Raw genomic sequence first — 23127 nt, 5'->3', positions numbered from 1 at the left:
GGATTATTATAATCACGAGGTGTCTCCAGTCTTCGGTACATACGTACATTAAGTAATTAATTCCTCTCAATCAATTAATGCTGTTCAGCCTGGGGGCGTTGATGGATGAGTTGCTTTAATTTAAGACAATTATTGCCGCCAATGTGCAGGGGTGGTTAGCTGTTATACGTTGTTGTTGCATAACGACATTTATTGCTAAAAGGAGTATGATAAAACGAAGTCAGGTTGCAGACATGTCCTAATCTCCGATGCCACAACAAAGAAAGGAAATGGAAGTAGGATTAGGGTAACACTAGTTAAAAGAGAGCTTGTCAACTGTACTGTCACTGAACGTCGTTCCCAAATTGCTCTATCGATCTTAACTATTAATCCGTTAAGCGGCACTGCTGAGTGCTGCCGTTGTACCTAAAAAAAATTATAAGTTGAGGGTAAGCATCGGAGATATCAAACTAGTCTTCACATGGTTGCATTATCACGTATTATCAAGTACGAAGTTGGCTGAAAGCTTTGTATGTATTCCTACTCTGACCAGATTTCCATGGCGAGAAATTTTATATACTTATTTCATATTTCTTAATTTTTTTCATAATCTTCCTATTATATCCTTGTTCAATATACACATTTATCTCTCATTCTGCCTTCTAACGATTAATAATAGTCAAAAGTTCTTATCAACCTTGTTTAGGGAAACCAAAGGTTCTTATCAGTTAAAGATATCGGGCAAAGATGTTGATATTAACTTACCTTTAAAAATCGTAAACGACTTCAATATGATATCTATTTTGTAATGCCCAACAAAATCGGTTGAAGTTTTTGCTAATTAAGTTAAAACAAAGAGGCTAGGTCTTCACAATTGTTAACCATTGTAATATGATCTACATCCAATTTGGGTAATGATTATAATGGTAGTGGTTTAATTGATGGAAGCATCGGTTGTTGTTCTCGTCAATGCATGTGGGATAAAAAAGTAAAGTATTACCGTTACCTTTACCATTATTAGCAACAACAACACCAAGACCAAATGCTTTGAGAGACTCTGGTCATGGAGTTGATGGTTTTGTAAACTTTAACTCCACAATTAGTTGAAGGTTTTACCGAGTTTAATTTGGTATTTAAGATCTCTCAATATGTTTCAATTTTTTTTAATTTCAGTAACAGCAAGGGTGTCGTGGAAATCCACTTTGTCCAAAAAATAAAAAAGAATTGAGGATGCGTATCAAGTATATTAGGATGTGTAATTGTGTATATAGGGTGACATATATCTTTTTGCTTTTTTTTTTTTTTTTAGATATGTGTGTTTGTGTGTCTTACTCCAGCACAGTGACGGATATTTATGAGGGCTGGAGTGGGTCACTGCCCCCCAACGTTGTTGAGTTTCCATAACAAATAACAACCCCCAGCCCCCCAACGTTGTTGAGTTTCCTCAACAAATAACAACCCATATATATATATATATATATATATATATAGGGCTGGAGTGGGTCACTGCCCCCCAACGTTGTTGAGTTTCCTTAACAAATAACAACCCATATATATTACACGAGTCAGAATAATAGTCAATATATTTATATATATGTGGCCCTCACAATCTATTATAGTCAACACGAGGAAAAATTGCCCGCGCTTTGCTGCGGGAGTTATGCCATTGTAGAGTATCTTGTAGAGAAACTTGTAGAGTTTCTTTGTGGAGATGAATATAATTGAGCATGTACAGAGTATGGTTGAACTGTTGGATATAATTGAGCATGTACAGAGTATGGTTGAACTGTTGGAGAGGTAGGAGTATTGATTGCAATTTGATTCTTCCATGACATTTAGCTTGTGGAAGTTGAAAATTTAATTGATGAAATTAGATATTAAATTTTTAAGAACTGAGCAGGAAATAAATTTGGTATTTGTTGGCATTGTCAAATTGTATGAAGGAAGAATTAATTGCAGTGTAGAAGCAAGACAACGGATTTGACTCAAGTTCATCAAGCATTCATATTATAAAACTTGCAAGCTTTCATATTATAATACCCGCGCTTTGCTGCAGAATTGTGTTTGTAAATAAATGATAACGATAAAATACAAAAGGAAAATTATTGCATTCTATTGAAAGAGTGAAAGATTTTTTATACAAAAAGGTTAACGTGACGAAGTGTGTTAGAAAAATAGGTTAACAAAGTTGCTACTGAGGTTGGTTCAGAAATGGTAGTTGTACAACAGGTTTAGCTGCTTCAGTTGTAGCTTTACAAAAGGTTTAGTTCTAAACTATTAGTAGTTGCTCCAATTGTAGTTGGAGTTGATGTAAAAAAGTAGTTGCTCCAATTGTAGTTGGAGTTGATCCAAACTATTAGTTACCTGCAAAAGGAACAGCATGTCTAAGATATTAAATATTAACCAATTCTGCAAAATCCACATTGAGTTTCAACTTTGAATCAATTCTGCAATCAATACTAACCAAAACCCAGAATCACAAATCACACAATAAGGTATTTTCCATTAAAAATGCAACTACAGTAGCTCACAAATGATCAAAAGGAAGCCATTTTTCATACCGACATTCAAACCCACATCAAGCCAGATACAATAAGTACCCAAAACAAACAAACAAAAAAAACAATCACCAAAACCCAATTGACACCACCAACTGAAAACTTCAAACAGGCTCAGAAGGATCGAAGACTTCAATTTTAAGCAATTAAATGCAAAAAATGAACTGGGCATATGCTAAAACAGGTCATATACTTATAAACTGCAAGTGATTAACCTACCGTTTCAACCAAGCTTGATGAAATGAAACAAAGAGGGGCAACTCTATAAATGTAATGCCAACTGCAAAGCGAATGACATAGAAACGAATGTTTTAATTACCTGGTTCAAGCTCAAAAGCAATCGGTGAAACCTTTCTGCAAACCCCAATCCAATTTGAAACTCTCCTTGACAAATGAACGATCAAAACAATGCTAAAGAAGAAAGCCTAAAACTTAGGAAATCGATAAATCGCAAATTTGAACACCTGAAAAGAATCTGTGATTAAACCACAAATAAACCAACTATCTAAAGCTTCAGTGAATCACAAAAAATTGGGGGAAAAAATTCAAAAGGAATTACTCTTGCTGGCCCCAAATTCTTTGTGACCAAGATTAAAAGGGAAGAGCAGATGCTAAACAACGAATAGAAGTTTGATACAAAGAGCTAAGTGATGATTGCAAAGAGGTATGCAGAATAGCCTATTGATTCTTCTATGCCTATAATGAGAGCTTATATGAATTTATAGTGTAAAAAAAAAAAACAAATCAAAGCATAAATGGAATGATTGATCATGAATAATTACAGACTCTATGAGACCTGATCTCCAATGTTTAATGTTTAAACATTGTTGGCTAAATAATGAGACCAGATTTACATTCCTAAAGACTCTATAACGGATTCACTAAGTAATTCAATTAATTGAAGACCATAACAAAAAGAATGTTGGAGACAATGTTTCAAAACAGGTAACACGACCAATGTGAACATGTCTACAATTTTGACCAAAGAGGTGTTCTTGAATATGAACATGTCTATAAGCTCGATCAATGTTTTTGATAAAACGTGTTACAACTAAATAATCAGTTCACATACGAATTGAAAAGGCAAGAGAATTACCAAGTTGATCACCTCTGATGACAAAAGTTGATTCAATGGTTCAAGTATAGCTGATAATACAAACAGTAAATTTATCAGTTAGTTATGCATAAACTAAATATAAAAAAGAAAACAGCAATGAACTCATTTGGCATATAATAGTGATAGATTGATACAGAACACTTTTAGACATATAGGAAGTGTATATGCATTATAATGCAGTTTCAAAATAGGCTAACACCTTAGAAAAGTAAATGATTGTCCACATTATAGATTAAATTCATCACAGAAAAGAATTTTATCATAAACATCTGGCAAGTTTATAAATATGCTCATAGTCAATAGTTTTAAATAGTCTGCATATTGCTGTTACTACATTAAATTTTGAATCGGCAGTAATAAAAGACTAAGTTTCTCAGTTCTGAATATTAGTAACTAAAAGTTATATGTACTTTCCGTTAAAGAACACATACTGTTATATTGAAAAAATAAAGAAAACAATATGTTGGGGGTTCTGTAATGATCATAAACTAACAAATATATCAAAATTTTAAATATATTTGATCCATGTAGTCATATTTGATCAAAATTCAGAAGACTTAATTGTCTAAACTTAGTTGTATAGTAAATAATGCAAGATACAAAAATAGTCAATCTAAATTTGTCAGAAGGCTGGTTTCTTAATTGGCTTTCATTAAATAACACCCGAAAACAAACCCAAACAAATTCCTCCAATTAATGTTTATGACAATTCAAAAGTTGCAGCTCAAGGAATACCAGCTAAATGACTCACTGCATTATCTCAAACCAATTAAAAGGAAGCAGAAGTGATTAGACATGTTATCTCAAACCAATTAGAAGGAAGCAGAAGTGAATAGTCATGTTATCTCAAACCAAAATACCTAGAGGGACCTGCCATTAAGAATCTCAAATCGATCAAGTCACACATTTATATACAATTTGACAAATCCATTACTGAGAAACGCTCAAACTTTGCAATTTTGAGCAGTATCATCTTTGGGCCACAAACAATCTCATCGGTTTTAAAATCTCTTCCAATTCAAATAAAACAAACAAAAAAGCGTATAGACGTAGGTTATCAAGCAATGAAAGGAATTAGAAACTCGACAAAAAGGTGAAATTTTTAGCTCCTCTAAATACTGCAATCCAATAAAAACAACAACCCAGAAAAGCCATCCAAGTTCAACTACGCTACAGAAAACAATTGGAATTTTAAGATTCAAGTCCATCTACTTATATCCTTGATTGCAATCAAGTTCTCACTGGTTCTAATAACACAAAGAGTCACAAATTTCTCAAGCTCACACCAAATAACACTGTTCACGCTCTTGATCAACAACCAAAGCTCAGAAATAAAAAACAGTGGCCCAGCAAAAAGGTTGCAATCCAGTCTAGTGTACAGACCCGTTTCTTTCCTTTTTTTCTTCTTTTTTTTTTTTTTCCTTCTTCTTCATCTATTTTAAATTCCTAGCATATGACAATGGTAATGTTAGCTGTATGTTATGCTTAAATTTTTAATTCCACTAAAAATGCAAATAACCAAACCCAGTCTCCAAGCAAACAGACATTTACTGCAGATTTCATTTATCAAGTTCAAACTATGGAAGATGTTGTGCATAAACTCGAGAGTGTGATGTCCATTTAAATTCTCAAATTATACAGCTCATGTTCAAGTTGACTTTTGTAACTTGAAAAGAAAAGATCTGTTTCAAGCACAACATCTATTTCAAAGACAGAGGTAGCTACTACACTTGCAACACAGAAAAGAAGAAGAGAAGAACCTCTATCTGCAATCAATCAAATACAAATTCCTCAAAAAAACCAAATAGCGGACACCCAAAACCTAATCGAACCAATCAACCCCTACTCTCTGTCAACTCAGCTTAGAAATCAATGAAACCGATCAAATTAAACATACCCAGAACAAAAGGAAAGGAAGTAAAGCAATTGACCTGAAAAACCCAAGGATAGATGAATTGGTCGTCGCTGTGTGACTGAGCAGCCAAGGACTTGAGATCTTCTTCAGGCTGCTGTTTTGTTTTTTATTTAAATAATTTTTTTACTTTCTAAGCTTCTAAGTGTTGTCTTTTACTATTTTCATGATTGTAAGTCTTTTAGAGCAAGTTTATCAATTGGGTCAGATACTATTCACTATTTTTTTTATGTTTATTTCCACCTTCTGGGTTATCACTTGATGCATAAATTCTCGCAAGCTTACGAATCGTGTTGAGTAAGGGAAATATTTGGACCTTAGTTTATCCCATGCCGGATTGTACGCAGGCATGTACTGATCATTCCAATGCCCTTAGTTTGCTTGATATCCTCCAAACATGTTATTTTGATTGAAGTGCTTGATATTGCATGTTTGGACATGTCTCCGTTGAATGACCAACCAAGGAGCATATGGAACACATCTCGTACGAAGGATGCCACATTGCAAAACAAAAATAAAAAGAAAAGAAAGTTAGAATAGATACAGATCAAGAACAAAAATAAACAAAACATAGACTAGCTAGCAATTAAAAACAACAATCCCCGGCGACCCGCGCCAAAAATTGATAGGCTATTTCTATCCACCTAAATAGATGCACAAAAATATCTATAACCTAACCCTACAAGAATGTCGAAAATAGTATAGGTAAGTAGGGATCGTTCCCGCAAGAGATTGTGGTCTAATCACTAATCTAAAGACTCAAAACAAAATAAATCATAAACTGTTCAGTTAGAAAGATCTGATTGGCAGACGACTCTAAACTACTCTAAATGTCACGAAAATTTACAGACAGACTCTACACATGATAAACTAACTACTGACAAAATTTGATAATTTTTGAAGGTGTTTTGGTTGACGGACTAATTAAATAAAAACAATACACTAAATGACTCCGAAAATAAAAAGACTTGATTCAAAGTTTTGAAAATCAAAGATAAAACAAGTTAGAGGAATTGCATCCACCACCAATCAATCAAGTAAACTAATCATGTTCAACCTAATTTCATTTATCTATGGATGAAGATGCTCAAGTTAACCCAACGTGTTAGGGTGGAAGCCCTAACGGCAAGGAATTTGCAGGAAATTGAAAGCAAAGAAAGAAATAACACTAACTTGGATTCATAGATAAGGCTGAAGGTTACAGCAGTGGAGATTATATACTCCAGAAGAAAACATGTGTCGCTCATGTAGTGAGCAATATGGGATAAAACCCCAACGTGACTAATTAAGCATGAAGAGCTAATTAACAGATAATAAGCTAATTAACTATAATTAACTAAAGGCTAGTTTCCTAACAATCCAACCCTCATCGGATAAGCTTGTCCTCAAGCTTCAAAATCAGGGAAGCGTTGTATGATATCCTCAGCATCCTCCCAAGGACACATGAAACACAGGATGGACTCGAGCTGTAGGTGGAAGCTTCAGCTTGTAGGCCACCTTACCAATCTTCTGCTCAATTTGGAATGGACCATAAAAATGTGGAGCCAGCTTGTGAATCAACCTTCTCTTGACTGATTGATGTCGATAAGGTTGAAGTTTCAAGTACACCCACTCACCTTCTTCAAAAGTCCTTTCAGTATGATTCCTGTCATAAAACTGTTTCATTCTTGCCTGAGCGACCTGTAAGTTTCTTTTGACAGTAGCTAGCACCTCGTCTCTCGTTTGGAGTTGGCTATCGACAGCTGCCACAGAAGTCGAGCCTGGTATATATGCTCTGATAGAAGGAGGTTCATAGCCATACAAGGCCTGAAATGGAGTCATGCCTATCTCAGAGTGGTGAGCAGTGTTATACCAATGTTCAGCCCAAGGTAGAGCATCGACCCAGGAGTGAGGCTTCTCCCCTACAACACATCTCAGATACTGCTCGAGTGTCCTATTCATATTTTCAGTCTGACCATCGGTTTGGGGATGATAGGCTGAGCTCTTATCAAGTGAAGTCCCTTGAGCCTTAAAGAAGGCCTCCCAGAAGTTACTCAGAAACACTGGATCCCTATCCGAAATGATAGACTCAGGCATGTCGTGGAGTTTAAACACATGATTAACAAAGTGTTGAACAATGACTGCAGCAGTATAGGGATGAGCTAGGGGGATGAAATGTCCATACTTGGTCAGTCTGTCCACCACAACCAATATGACATTCTTTCCTGCAGAAGTAGGCAGCCCCTCAATGAAGTCCATAGAGATCCTTGTCCAGGCCTTATCCGGGATCACATTTGGTTGTAGGAGGCCTGGGGGATGGATAGTCTCATAGTGATTTTGTTGACAGTTATGGCAGGCAGCCACATAAGCTTTAACATCCTTGTGTAACCCTGGCCAAGCAAAAGACCTTGTAATCCTCTTCTTAGTCCTATGAACTCCGGCATGGCCACCACTGTAACCATTATGAAATTCTGCAATGATTTTGGATCTCCGTCCTGCATGTTGTGGTACATATAGCCTCCCCTTGTACATTAACTGAGAATTAGCCAATGAATAATGTGATGAGGTAATGGTACCCTGCTCCAGTTGTTGGATTAGCTGGCTCGCCTCAGGATCAAGAGCATTGGCCTTTTGAATCTCTGTGAGGTAGCTATGTACTGGTGAAGAAATACCAGTAATCGCATTCAGTACCCCATACTTGGTGATGACTTCGGAATTAATGTCACTTAACTCCTCCCTTCTTGACAAGGCATCAGGGGCTGAGTTGTTCTTACCAGTCTTGTAATGGATAGAGTAGTCATAGCCAGCAAGTTTCAGGAGCCATTTGTGCTGTGTGGGAGTGGAGAGCTTCTGGTCCAAGAAATATTGTATGGTTCTATGATCAGTGTAGATCTTAAAGTGATTCCCTAACAAATATGGCCGCCAATGTTGAACTGCAAACACCACTGCAAGCATCTCTTTATCATAAACTGACAAAGCAATGTGTCTTGGAGCCAAGGCTTTACTGAGAAAAGCAATAGGATGCCCTTCCTGGGACAGGACAGCTCCAATCCCTATTCCAGATGCATCACACTCAATGACAAATTCCTTTGAAAAATCAGGTAATGCCAGCACATGAGTATTCATGAGGGCTTGTTTTAGTTCCTCAAAGGCTGTTATTGAAGCTGGAGTCCATTGGAAGCCACCGATCCTTAACATGTCAGTGAGAGGTTTGGCTATAGTACCAAAATTCTGCACATATTTCCTATAATACCCTGCAAGCCCTAGGAATCCTCTCAAACCCTTAAGAGTCTGTGGCCTACCCTAGTTTTTGATGCATTCTATCTTAGCTGGATCTACTGCGACTCCTTGAGCACTAATGACATGCCCCAAATATTCCACTGTGGAGACCCCAAAGTTACACTTGCTTTGTTTAACCTTGAGAGAGTGTTGCTGCAAAGTCATGAAGATCCTTTCTAAGTGATTCAAGTGTGCTTCCAAAGAGGGGCTATACACCAGGATGTCATCAAAGAAAACCAAGGCAAATTTTCTCAAATAATCTCTCAGTACATCATTCATCACAGATTGAAAGGTGGATGGTGCATTAGTCAAGCCAAATGGCATTACCAAGAATTCATAGTGACCATTGTGAGTTCTGAAGGCAGTTTTGGTCACATCAGTAGGGTCCATTCTTATCTGGTGATAGCCAGACCTCAAATCTAATTTGGTGAAGATGGTGGAGCCATGGACCTCATCTAACAATTCATCCACAACAGGAATTGGATATTTTTCCTTGACTGTTGCTGCATTCAATGATCTATAGTCTACACACATTCTCCAAGTCCCATCTTTCTTCTTAACCAATAAAACTGGGGAGGAGAAAGGACTCACACTTGGCTTGATCACACCATTGTCAAGTAATTCTTGCACAATTTTCTCTATTTCCGATTTCTGGAAATGGGGATACCTGTAAGGCCTCACACTGATAGGAGGTGTGTTTGGCAACAACTCAATTTTGTGGTCTTGACTTCTAGCTGGTGGTAATGAAGTAGGGACAGCAAAAATATCAGCATATTTGTTAATGAGTGCCTGTATCTGAGGATGTGGTGTCTCAATCGTCTGAGTCATCAGTTTAGGTTGCACTTGAATTAACATTGCTTCCCTTTCCTTCTTAAGCAGCTTGGTCATTGCTTTGCAGCTGACAACAGTAGCTTCAGCTGTAGTCTCCCCCTGTAACTGAACAACAGTATTGCCAACTGAAAATTTCATTATCATTGTTTCAAAGTTCCACAGGATGTCTCCCAAGGACCTGAGCCAAGAAGCTCCTAGTACAACTTCACATCCAGTGACTGGCAGTATATAGAAGTCATCCATAAACTTGAACTGCTGTATCTGCATCTCTACCTTTACTTCACCTTTGGTCTGCATTTTTGCCCCACTAGCTAGGATCACATTTAAGGGAGAGAACTTATGCACTTGCACTTTAGTACCTTTGAGTAGTTGAGGATGAATGAAGTTATGTGTAGCTCCAGAATCTATTAATATGTGAACCATTCTGTTGTTGAATACTCCCTTCAGTTGCATGGTAGCTGGCTGTGCACACTCATCTCCCATAATTTGTAGCCGGATCAGTGGTTCATCAATGTCAACAATTGGGGGTATATCCATCAACTGCTTCTCATCAGATTCCTCAATGAATTCTCCCTCATTGGGTACAATTTCCATGCTCATTAACTGTCCCCTCTTTCTGCAGTTGTGACCAGGCTTATAAGGTTCACTACAAAAATAACATTGGTTCTTAGCCCTCCTGGCCTCAAACTCAGCATCAGAGAGCTTAATTCGCACACTGTTGTTACCATTTGAAGGTCTGAAAGTGGATTGGGAATTCTTGGGGTGGACATGGATTGGCCTGGTTTGAAGTTGGGCCTTGCATCAGCAATAGACCCAGTATAACCCCCAGTAGGTGGTTTATGGATGAAACTGCTTCTAGTATGATTTCTGTGGCCGTCAGACCTTGTTTCATAAACCCTTGCTAGTTCACATGCTTCATAAAGAGTCCTAGGCTTCTGAGCCTGCACATCCACTCGGATCCTCTTTTTTCAAGCCTCCAATAAAGCAGGACAAAAGCACTTCAGGTGGGAAACCAGGTGCTCTTCTAGAGAGTTTAGTGAATTGTTCCATGTAGCTTTCAACAGTACCTGTTTGATTCATTCGAGCTAAGGCAGCTTGGTACTCAGACCTGTTGTAGCTATTAAACTCTCTCATTAGCAAATCAGCTAGCCCTTGCCATGTACTTGGAAACTCATGCCTAAACATGTACCATCTATCAGATGCTTTGTCAGACAAGTGCATGGTAGCAATTGATAATTTCTTATCCTCAGGGATTTGGTAAAACTCAAAGTATTGGCCTGCCTTGTTAAGCCACTCAACAGGATCTCCCCCACTAAACACACTGAACTCCAACCTCATCTGCTTCATTGTAGGTAGATTTGGGTCAACAGGAGGTATAAACAAAGGGTTAGGGTACACTTGGTTGGGTGGATAGCCATAGTTGGGGGTAGCTGCCTGAAAGGGATGATATTGAGTGTGTGATGGATGGTGAGTGGAGGTAGTAGTGGCATAAGTGGGAGGGATGTACTGGTGTGATTGTGGTGGTGGTTTGGAATACAAAAATTGGGGTGCTGAGAGTGGCAAGGGTGGTTGAGCAGCTGATGAAGGAAAATTGATCATGGTAGTGGAATAAGGCCCGGAGTAAGTCATTGTAAAAGGGTCAGGACCTTGCATAGATTGACTGGCTCCCTGCATCATTCCAGGATAATATGGGCTAGAAAAATTAGGGCAATATTGGGAGGTGCTCAGATGGTGAGACTGATGGTTAAAAATGTTACTAACAGAGTGACCAACATAGCCCATTGAGCCACTAGTATTACTAATAGAGTGACCAACATCATTCATCATAGTCCTATTTATGCTAGTACCATTCAGCACAGTGACATTCAGATCAGGAACAGTATCCACAATTGTAGCAACTATCCCACTAGTAGCTTGCAGAGATGAATTAATTTCCACACTAGCATTCAAAGCACCAGTGACCAAAAATTGAGAGGTGTTAATTTGAGAAACGTTGCCCTCAGATCGAGCCACTGCAGAAGAACTCGAGGTAGTCACTGATGAAGATGGAGGGATCGGTGAAAGTAGAGATCCAAATCTCACAGATCCATCCGGGAGGGGAACAGCCGTGCTCCCGTGATTGACGAGCTCAGGGGAACGAGGAGGGATGTGTTCCTTGACGATGGTTGTGAGCTGCTGCTTAAACTCATCCATCAGCATGGATTTGAAATTGGCCAACGAAGTGGCCATGGCATCCTGTAAGGAGGCCTGCATCTCATCGAATCTGGAGCTGGTTTCCTCACGATGTGCTTGCAGCTCATACTCGAGGTGAACAAGCTCGCCGGAAAGGTGTGGATCCTCAGAGATGTGTGGTGGGGAGGAGGGTTTGCCACCCCCCTTAAGTTTTCCCATGAACCTGGCTCTGATACCACTTGTTAGGGTGGAAGCCCTAACGGCAAGGAATTTGCAGGAAATTGAAAGCAAAGAAAGAAATAACACTAAATTGGATTCATAGATAAGGCTGAAGGTTACAGCAGTGGAGATTATATACTCCAAAAGAAGACACGTGTCGCTCATGTAGTGAGCAATATGGGATAAAACCCCAACGTGACTAATTAAGCATGAAGAGCTAATTAACAGATAATAAGCTAATTAATTATAATTAACTAAAGGCTAGTTTCCTAACACAACGCCTGAATTAACCTATTGTTTTTCCTTACTTGTATGCTAGGTGAGAGACACTCTACACCTAACCTATTTTCTAAAATGCAACCTAGGTTGACGCAACTCTAGATTTAACACAAAGAAATCATTACACAATAGAAAAAGAGACATCACAAGGCATCTTGAGTACGACGCGTCTCAATTAACCTAGGAACCTAATCACTTGCCTTATAGACAATTTACTACTCTAGAACTCTCAACGGAACCCTTGAAGCAAGGCACATGCAATGATCATTCATAGCAATAGAACCCTAAACATGCAATCTAAGTTGCGCACCAAAGAAAACATGCAAAGAAATCATCAATGTGAAGATAGAAATTAGGTTCTCATCCAATAGACTAACAAAACTAATTGAAAGTCATAACAAGTTTACAATCATGATTTGGGGCTTCAACAACCCCTAACTAAAGAGTTAGTTTCTCATAGAAAGAAAAACAAAAACAAGCTAAAGAGAAAAATAAGAAGTTGCAGGAGAGAGGAAAGAGAGGAAGAGAGGAAGAGAGGAGAGAAGAGAGCTTTTTCAGATTTGCACAGCCCTTTTATATTGCTCCTTGAGTCCTCTTTCATTCCTTTTTGGTTTGAGACTCCTTGAATTGTAGAGAAAGACAACTTCTTGATTCTCTATTTGATTTAGGATTCTCCACACTTTGTCCAATGAGAATTTGCCATGTCATCATCAATATTTCTGCGAATATCTCCATAATTTGCTGCGATATCTCCATGGATTGGGCTCCTCGATCCATCAAGGTCACTTGTTAGGGCCATGACTGCGGCCGGTTCAGGTGTTTTCCGACCGGTTCTTGGGGTGGCGCCGCCGGTTCTAGATTACTAGGATTGAGGGCTTCAATATATGCTGCGGTGGTTGCTAGGATTTGAAGGCTACGATTTTAGGGTTTCAGGGTTAGAGTTTCATGCTGATAACGTGTTTTAGGGAAACGATATTTGAGAGAGAATTGCTGTGTATTCTCATTGATAATAGGGGTCTCTTTATATAGAGGATTACAATGCATAGAGTCTGAATCATACAAGGAAAGATAATCTCTAGATTCTTCTAATTAAACCCTATTACCACTAGGTCAAGTAACCTAGAGTTTGGGCCAAACACAAATTAGGGTTTTACTTGAACAAGGTGATATATATAGCAAATTGAGAGATCCGACTAGAACCAGCCAAGCAAAAAAAAAAAAAAAAAACATAAAACAAGTCAAATAAATAGAAAATGACCAGCACCATTAAACAAGTCAAATAAAAGTAGTTGGGCCTGGAGAGGTCCAACAAATTATTATACACAAGAAAATATATCTAATATAAGGGAAAAATGCACGAACAGTGTCTGGAGACTTTGAGGACTGTTAAAATGATACCTGAACTTTCAAACGTATCAATGTGATACCTGGACTTATATTTTCTTGTCAACGTAGTACCTACATCAACTTTCCGTCACGGCTCCGTCAGTTCGAGTCACGTGTGACGCATGTGAGGCCGAAAATGAGGGCAAAAAGGACTCACTCCATCAAATCCTAAATGAATAAATTTAAAATTTAAAATAAAAATGGAATAATTTATTATATTGAAAATAAAAGATGATTAAATTCTTTTGCTTTTTCTATTAACCAAGATCAGTCCAATATATTCTCAAAAAAAAAAAAAAAAAAAAATCCCAATCCGATAAGTATGAACCTAACATTTCTTCATGTTCATCTTCTCAACCCCAGCAAATTAAAAGGCAAAAAAAGCAAAAGAAATCTCAATTGTTCATGTTCTTGAACCCATTCTTGTTCATCAATGTACAGTTTTCGAGAACTACAATTTAAACAACTAGTAGCTCTATCTCAAAATAGTTACACAAGTCTGCACAAGCGAGGTCTAGAACAGAACTGTCTTCCATTAGCTTTCACCACTGCTGCTACTCCGGCGGTCATTCCAGCCCAAAGTACAAAACTCATAAATTGGTGGGCGTTTCGCCCCGGAGGCATTCTTATCCAAGTTCGTCCTAAATACTCAAAGATACCATACCACCGGTGAACTCTTTTTAATTCTCCAAGGCGAGATAGAAACACTATGGGCATTCGTCAACTGATGGCACACTGGGACCTTAATAAAACCATTGCTACGACATTCACCCAGGGACTTCAAAAGGGCAACTTCCTATACCTTCTCAACTCCAAACCATCACCAGCATCCTACGTAGACTTAAACTCGACAAACCCATTTTGAAAGAGAAATGAAAGATCTGGGAACTCCAAGAACCAAAAAGAATGAGAAATCTTTTTTTTTAGCAAAGCTTCTCCCTTGTTCGATTCACTTCTAAAACACAAAACCAAGCCAACTTGTTTCTGCAAAATCATTCAACCCTATTCAACTCCCAAGTCTGCCTTAATTAGTGGCAACACCATGCCAGCAGCTGCGGCGAGGGCGCGGACCATACACGTAACACTCGCATCTAGCACAATTAGTTAACACACTAAGGAACATAATGGCCAAGTTATTGGAGTTCTGTGAAACATGATTTGTGATTTCACAGGCAGGTCCAAGAATCTGTCTAGGAAAGGAATTCGCTTATAGACAGATGAAGATCTTTTCGGCTGTGCTTTTAGGCAACAACATATTCAAGATGAGTGATGAAGTAAAAGTGGTAAATTACAAGACTATGATCACCCTCCACATTGAAGGAGGCCTTTATGTGCGTGCCTCCCCAAGATCGGGTCATGGAAGAGCTTAGATAGATGCTTTAAACATCATTCACTGCCTAATGCTAGAAATGTATGTTTACACTCGAAGTTTCACTTATTCTTGCCGCAATAATACTGCAGTCACCAGTTGGTGGTATTGTATTGTACTTTAGATACTGTTGTCGACGAGTATAGTTACCATTGCTTCATTGGACCATTAATTGTTCCGCAGTTGCCTTTCCTCCCTCTGGGGCATAATGGTTAAATGAAAAACATGTGATCAAATATCCCTCCAAAGCTTGTAGTTTCAAGTTTCAACTTTAACTGATGAAACAAAATCAAGTAGTCATTGATGAAAGACGGGAAGTCCAGGAGGCTTTCGCCTGATTGAGTTTGATGGAGAGATGTTCTTGAATTCTAAATCGATATATCTGTACGTGAGAGGTTCACTACAACATGCACACTACCCGATCGATCTGTACGTGAGAGGTTCCTACAACACCACACTACCCGATCGATGTGAAACTAAAAATTTTCTCTCTTGAGAAGTTGGCTTCTTTGATCATTCATGTCTCCATATATAAGTCACTTTCCTAAATTCCTCAAAATCTGCTGGCTTGAGATATATGTGATGGAAACTTGGCTGGCCATATCGTTTTGTTAATCCTGATACAAAGCTTGCATCCAACTTCAGAGATGTTGTGAATTTTTTTTTTTTTTTTTTGGATACTGACTTGACCAAAGAGCGAGCCCAAGAAGATGGAATAACTGAGCCCAAACTTCACAGTTCATATGATAAATATGTTAGGTAGCTATCAGTCTCCTCAACTTTAATGGAGTCTTCAATTTTCCATACAGCGGTAGCTGCTAGCCGAAAAAGAGGTTTTTTGTTTTTTTCTGTGTAATATTGGGCCAAATAAAATGGTAGATTAATCCACTTGTGGACCCAGTCTAAGCTTAGTGTGGGTTGATGCCTCCAGTAAAATAATATATAGACTCTTTCATGCAGGTATAAAAGTTCTTGTTAGTTTACTGCAATTGAAGCCTTGAAGGGATACAAGAATGTTGCACCCCCATAGCTAGAAACCATTAGTAGCCATTCTTTTTTTTTTTTACATATTCTTTCTACGTTATAAGCTTTTTCCCTTAAGGTTGTATATTTCTGTTCATGAGAATATTAAAAACAACAATTGCTTCTCCTGTATGTGTCTCTTAGAGCAAGTTTATCCGTTGGGTCATCAGGTCACCTACTATTCACTGCTTTTTATGTGTTATTTCACACTCTGGGTCACGAGTACAGTGTATTCCGTGCCCTGGGTCACGAGCACAGTGTATTTCGTGACTCAGAGAATGAAAATATACACTAAAAAGCAGTGAATAATAGGTGACCCGGTGACCCAACGGGTGAACTTGCTCTTAGTAGAATTTTATCTTTAGAATGTGTGTTTTTAAAATTTTTGGTTTCTACACTAGCTATTGTAGTTCAAGTTCACCCCTAAAGAACTTGATTTCTGGGTCCACAATTGGACTAATCTATATATTACTTAATGATATGCTTACATGAGAATAATTTATCACTCTATGGATTCAATCTACATTTATATATCGATGCACCAATATGTTCTAGATTTTATATGGCATAAATAACCATTATGTATGTACATTTGATATATTGCAGTAAAACTTGCTAGGATAATTTTTGAAGTTGTAACCCGTGACGAATCAATAGAGATCCAAGTGAGTTTGCAAAGTGTCAAAAATCACATAGTGATGCTGTTTTTTTTTTTTAATAGAAGTTGATTGTTATTCAATAACCAATAGCCAAAAGGCCATAGCTTACAAAACTTACATAAGAATTCCAGCAAGAAAATCCAGTAAAACCTATCTAAGCTAAAGCAAACTAATTAACATCATTGGGTAGCTCATCCAAGAATGACAAAGTTTCACCTCCTACGGAAAGAAATCATTCAACTAGCCCTCACTTGCCAATCACGCAATTGTGGTACAAGCAAGAAACTAGAAACGTCATAGAAGACTCATAGAAACTGCATCATACTCGCACAGGTTTAAACCCTAATCAGAACATTTAAACAATAAACAGCTCATTCCCTGACGAATTGGAGCTCTTATCCACACCTGCATTATTACCTTCATCTCTTGCCTAAATACGTTTGTTTGCTATGCAAATAAATTAATGTGTGTTTTATTGGAAGAATTTGTTCACAAAATCAACCTTTGATTCAATCCTCAACACTCTACTTAATTGGTATCGATCTAGACACCATGTGGAACAAATAATGAAGAAGTATCGAGTTTTCGGATGCTTATAAAGAGCCATCGAAGCAATCCTGTATCAGATGCTTATGAAAGAGCCATCAATACTTATGCAATGGGCTGGATGAAGTTTTTATGGGGTGATGATGCAAAAGAGTTTCTGCTATAGTGATGGCTAGACGAAAATGACATTTTTCATGATGAAAACCCTTTCAAATTCACATTTTTCGTGGACTTACTGATGACATTTTATGATAAAATTAAGTTTGACTTGTTTGGATTTTCTAATTCTTCTTTTCTTTTTTTATAAAAGTTTTTTTGATTGGCTGATAAACGAATTATGCAAGGTGTAATTTCAATTTACTTGCATAAATAATTTAGTCTTTACTGAAAGTCAATATCGCTTCTTCGTATCATATATCTTTTTCTTAACCCAATCTTCTTCTACACAGTCAACTTCATAGTTGATATACAGTACCTATATATATATATATATATATATATATGTGTGTGTGTGTGTGTGTGTGTGTGTTATATGTTTGTACATCTCAGAACTATAATGGAGTGCTTGAATTTGTAGGTACAACGGCAGATGTCGGACTCTGTTAGTTTCGCCGAAATTCGTTTAGCACTAATGTCCTTACGTGGGAGAATAACAACAAATAACCACTCCTGTAAGTTGTTGGTATTCGTACTATAATAATTCAACCATATCTAATTCAGATAAACAATGTCCACTAGCTAGGTATCTCCTCCTTTAATGGAGTGGAGCCGTGAAGTCTTGTGTAAGTTGGCACAATGGCAGTTGATGAAACTGTTCCCATGCAGTCTGCTACGTTCATTTGATACTATATAAACTGTTGTATCTGGTTCTATATATCTTCATCATCATAGATTGCAGAGGTTCTTCATCTATGTTCTTCAACATCGTCCCATAAGTGTAATGGACTTTCTTTCCACTGCTTTACCACCCATAGCAATAAGTTTAGCTGTAATACTCTTGGCCGTTATTTTTTGGCCGGAGAAGAACAAGAGGTACCCTCCTGTTGCCGGAACTGTCTTCCACCAAGTCATCAATTTCCCAAGGCTGCATCATTACCACACTGAGCTTGCATGCAAGTACAAAACTTACAGGATTCTTGACTTGTTCAAACATGCTATCTACACAGTAGATCCTGCAAATGTGCAATACATACTCAAAACAAATGTTGCAAACTATGGCAAGGTATATATATGTTATTGAACTGAATATGCTAATGTGATAGAAAGTCCAATATATCTTAAAATTTTATTAAATAAATAATTGTGTCATATAGCTGTTTCATAATATGAGATGTAGGTAATATTAAAAAAAGTGACGTCTAGCATTACTCTTATTTGTAATGTAGTTGCGAAAAGGAAAAACAACGATTCTTTGAAGATGATGTCTTTGTTTTTTCCAGCCGTTCATATTAGCTTGTGTTCACCATTTCTTTGTAGGGATTGTACCTGCATAGCATTCTGTCAGATCTTATGGGAGATGGAATCTTCGTTGTGGATGGGGACAAATGGCTGCATCAAAGGAAGACATCAGGCTCTCACTTCTCAACCAAAGTACTTAGAGACTTCAGTAGTGAAATCTTCAAAACTAATGGAGTAAAACTTGCTGGAATAATTTATGAAGCTGTAACCTGTGACGAATCAATGGATATCCAAGTGAGTTTGCAATGTCTCAAAGATGACACACACACACACACACACACAGTATTATGCGTTGTACATTTTGTTTGTCTTGTAGGTAGATTACTTACTTGATGTTCGTTTTGTTGGAAGGACTTGTTTATGAAATCAACCTTGGATTCAATCGTCAAGATTCTACTTGGCATCGAACTAGGCACCATGTCTGGAACAAATAATGAAGAAAATATCCGGTTTTCCAATGCTTTTGATGATGCAAACCAAGCTACCCTTCATCGTATTTCTGATATCTTCTGGAAGATCAAGCGGTTCTTGAACATTGGTAGGGAAGCAGTGCTAAGAAAAAATATAGAAGTGGTGGATCATTTTATATACAAATTAATCAACAGAAAGATTGAAGCACTCCATAATTCAGAAAATGATGAGCAATATGTAAGTTATATTTACATTCCTTTCTGTTCTTGATTGTAGTGATATAATAATAATTGATCTAATGTTACTGACATAGTGAGGGTTAATGGCATGCAATTAAAGAAAAGAGACTTTATCTCAAGGGTTTTGGAAACTAGGGAGACCGATCCAAAGTACTTGAGAGACATGGTCCTAAATTTTATTGCAGCCGGCAAAGACACAACTGCTTCTGCTCTTTCATGGTTTTTTTATATGATGTGCAAGCATTTCGATATACAAGAAAAGATTGCACGGGAAGTTAGAGAAGCAACATGTCTGAATAATACTTCAAGTATTGATGAACTTGCAGCCAACCTTAATGAAGAAGCTCTTAGCAAAATGCAATATCTTCATGCAGCTTTGACTGAGACACTCAGGCTCTATCTTACGGTTCCATTGGTAACTTAACATGTTATATAAATGTCATGAATTATATATTCAACAGCATAATTGCAAGGTTAAGATTTGAATTTGTTTTGCATTACTTCTTATATTGGGGCAATAATATGGGGCATCAATGAGACCTAAGATTTGTGGCCTCAAATCCTAGGTATCATGCCATGTAAGAGCAACTCCAACATCTTCCCTATAATTTATGTATAATAGAGAAGCAAAAGTTAAAACTTTAGCATCTTTTTCTTCTCCAACTCCAACAGATTCTCTATTTTACAGCAATCTCTAAAATCTCCATATTCTTCCTTAAAATTTTAGAGATTGCTGTAAATATAGGGAATTTGGTTTTCTCTTTCCTCACTTTCCCTAAAATAGAGAAAGTTATAGGGAATCTGTTGGAGCAAAAGAGGCTCTTTTTTCCCTAAAGTGGAGAAAAATCAAAATATGGAGAAGCTGTTGGAGTTGCTCTAAGTAAATAAAAATTTATTTTCAATTCTATATAATACTAGCCCTTTAACATGTGCTCCGCACATGTCAATTGGCTTTTATTTTTATTTTTTAAAATTAAAAAAAGTTACAAAAGTTTCTCCTTTTTTCATGGGAGATATTGCAATATTTTGAAATATGATATAGTCAATTGACTATCTTATCCTCATATAGAAATAATTTATTTATTAATATCTATACTATGTGAGGGCATATACGGTAGTTCAAAAATTTAACCATTCCCTCAAAAATTGGCTTAATTATATAAGATATAAGATATCTTGCCACATCATACTATTTCAACACCAACTTTACCCTTTTACATTTCCTTTTAGATGTTAGGGGGTGAATCAATCACATTAATGAATTTAATTAGGTGACAAAAAAAAATATCAGCTATTAATTATATATTAATTTAAGAGATATGTTTACAGATTCCTTGATCAATATTTTTCTTCATTTAATTAAATTCTTTCCTTTAATTTTTCTTCCCAAATGACATTAATATATTGAATTATGTGTCAAGAAATAGACGTTAACTTTTCTTTCCAAATATTGATTAATTTCATCCACAAAAATATAGCATTAGTAAATTGAATTTGGGAAATACTTATGTCTAAATTAAGAGGTAAGAAAAAATTACACGTTAGCAGCCATTAATTAACATTTACAATCTAAATATAAGGGAAAGACAAACAAAAAATAATAAATTCAGATCTAACGTTTAAACCCTAGCTACATAAAGAGAAAACAATGAACAAAAGAATAAATACAATCATATGAATATGTATTTTTCACATTATATTTTCAAAATTTGCAGGAACCCAACAAAGGTTGAATTCATATACATGTGTTATACAAATCTATTAATCGAATGTACGTGCAAATCTATTGACTGAATTACATGAAATTTTTTCTACTCTTGATTGAAGAAAAAAAAATTGTTTTTTAAATCTAAGCATGAGTGTAATGAAAAAAAAAATGAAAAAAAGCCAATATTTTTTTTTTTTTAGAAGAAAGCCAAAATAATTTTTGAGGTAGAAAGCCAAAATAATTTAGAATCATTAGATTTTGGAAGGATAAGATGGTCTTTTTCTCAAGAATTACATGGCATGATTTGACAAATTGGTGATTTGTGTAGATGACATGACATGACACCTAAGATTGAGGCCACAAATCTTAGGCCTCATTGAGGCCACAAATCATTTTCCTTTAATTAATAAGTTTGATGTTATGGTTTTAGGATGCGAAAGTTTGTTTTTCCGATGATATCTGGCCAGATGGATTTAATGTCAAAAAAGGAGAAATGGTGGTATACCAATCTTATTTAATCGGTCGGATGGAGTTTTTATGGGGTGATGATGCAGAAGAGTTTCGGCCAGAGAGATGGCTTGACGAAAATGGCAATTTTAAGGAAGAAAGCCCTTTCAAATTCATATCCTTTAATGTAACTATGAAGAAAAATAAGTTTTTATTAATTTTTTGGATAAAATCACTTTATTATAGGAATTCTGATAATATTTTTTCACTACACAGGCTGGTCCAAGAATTTGTCTAGGAAAAGAGTATGGTTATATGCAGATGAAGATCGTTTATGCTGTTCTTTTAGGCTGCTACAAATTCAAGATGAGTGAAGAGAAAAAAATGGTCAATTACAAAACGATGTTCACCCTCCATATCGATGGAGGTCGCCATGTTAATGCCTCTCCGAGAGTTTGACCGTGCAAGAAAGTTAGATTATATGTTTTGTTTCAAACATCTTTCACTTGCCTATCAATGTTAATTATTGTAGTAGGAAGCGTTATTGGTTGTTCCAATTGAAAATAAAAGAGGCTAGTCCTCTTCCTTAAGCAAATAGTTTTGTTTATTGTTTCTTTGATAGATCAACAACTTGTAGTTAATGAGCATCAGTGATTAGTAAATCATGGTTCAGGTACAACAACAAAAATTATAATAACATCCTCTACTTGTTTGTCTTTATTTTATGTAAAAAAAAAACAAATGTGTTTTTGAACATCATGTTGTAAAATCGTTATATGAAATTTACAACCGCAAAATTAATTTAAAAGGTCTAAAGAGTATAAATGTTTCAGTACCTTCTAGTTTCCGAATCAACTAGCTAAAGCTTCTCACAAGGAACTAAATCTAGCAGCTAGCAAGTTCCAAAGTGAACTCGAAATTAGCATGTTTAAGTTCTTAGACATCTTTCAAACAGCAGAGCATAGTGTAGAGCATAGATATAAGAAGCCCATTTGAGTAAACCATACTAGCCCACTAGTATCTCTAATTTTGATTGGACCTTGCTTCACCACAACCCTCTACTTTCCTATTTTGGACTAATGTCTTTAATCTGTTTTTCTTTTTCCTTCCGATTTTTGCTGTTGTTGGTGGCAGCATAATACTGAGAGCTACTAGCTAGCAAATACTTTAGAGACCCATTTATAGATGACCCGACCCATTAACCCCTAATGTAGAGCGTAAAATAGACATTAGCACGTCATTTGAGTAACCATACTATCCCAATAGTTCTATAATTCTCTAATTTCAGGTTGGGCCATTGCTTCATCACAAGTCCACAACCTTATTTTCTCTATTTTATAAATTATTATTATTATTATTATTATAGGAATGTAGAAGTAGAAGATAGAATATAATAATTGAAAAAGGACAATCATGTGACGATACAATTTTATTTTTAGTAACTGTTTTTGAAGAATAGAGTGAGCTCAAAATTACAGTCTTTTTCTTTGACATCTTTCAAATAGCCAAGCATATATAGGTCCGAAAAGAAATTAAAGAGCAAGAAAACATTAAAC

The 23127-nt window shown here is 36.6% G+C and overlaps 1 protein-coding gene and 1 long non-coding RNA gene across 2 annotated transcripts; one reads left to right on the top strand and one right to left on the bottom strand.

The window, feature by feature from the left end:
- Nucleotides 1–2068: 2068 nt before the first annotated feature.
- LOC133713636 (uncharacterized) lies at nucleotides 2069–5659 on the bottom strand. The gene is made up of 4 exons (XR_009848165.1): nucleotides 5586–5659; nucleotides 3634–3683; nucleotides 2857–3001; nucleotides 2069–2343 (listed from the first exon to the last, which is right to left on the bottom strand). It is a non-coding gene; the product is annotated as an uncharacterized LOC133713636 (long non-coding RNA).
- Nucleotides 5660–18248: 12589 nt separating this feature from the next.
- Nucleotides 18249–22030, top strand: LOC133716958 (cytochrome P450 704C1-like). The gene is made up of 6 exons (XM_062143586.1): nucleotides 18249–18530; nucleotides 18785–19000; nucleotides 19118–19414; nucleotides 19517–19831; nucleotides 21555–21758; nucleotides 21848–22030. Exons 1-6 carry the CDS (start codon nucleotides 18249–18251, stop codon nucleotides 22028–22030), a joined length of 1497 nt encoding a protein of 498 aa, XP_061999570.1.
- The last annotated feature ends 1097 nt before the right edge of the window (nucleotides 22031–23127 follow it).

The sequence above is a fragment of the Rosa rugosa genome, chromosome 6 (genome assembly GCF_958449725.1).
Source record: "Rosa rugosa chromosome 6, drRosRugo1.1, whole genome shotgun sequence".
Taxonomy (NCBI): Eukaryota; Viridiplantae; Streptophyta; class Magnoliopsida; order Rosales; family Rosaceae; genus Rosa; species Rosa rugosa.
Note: the sequence above shows the minus strand (reverse complement) of the source record. Positions and strands in the feature narration are given on the sequence as shown.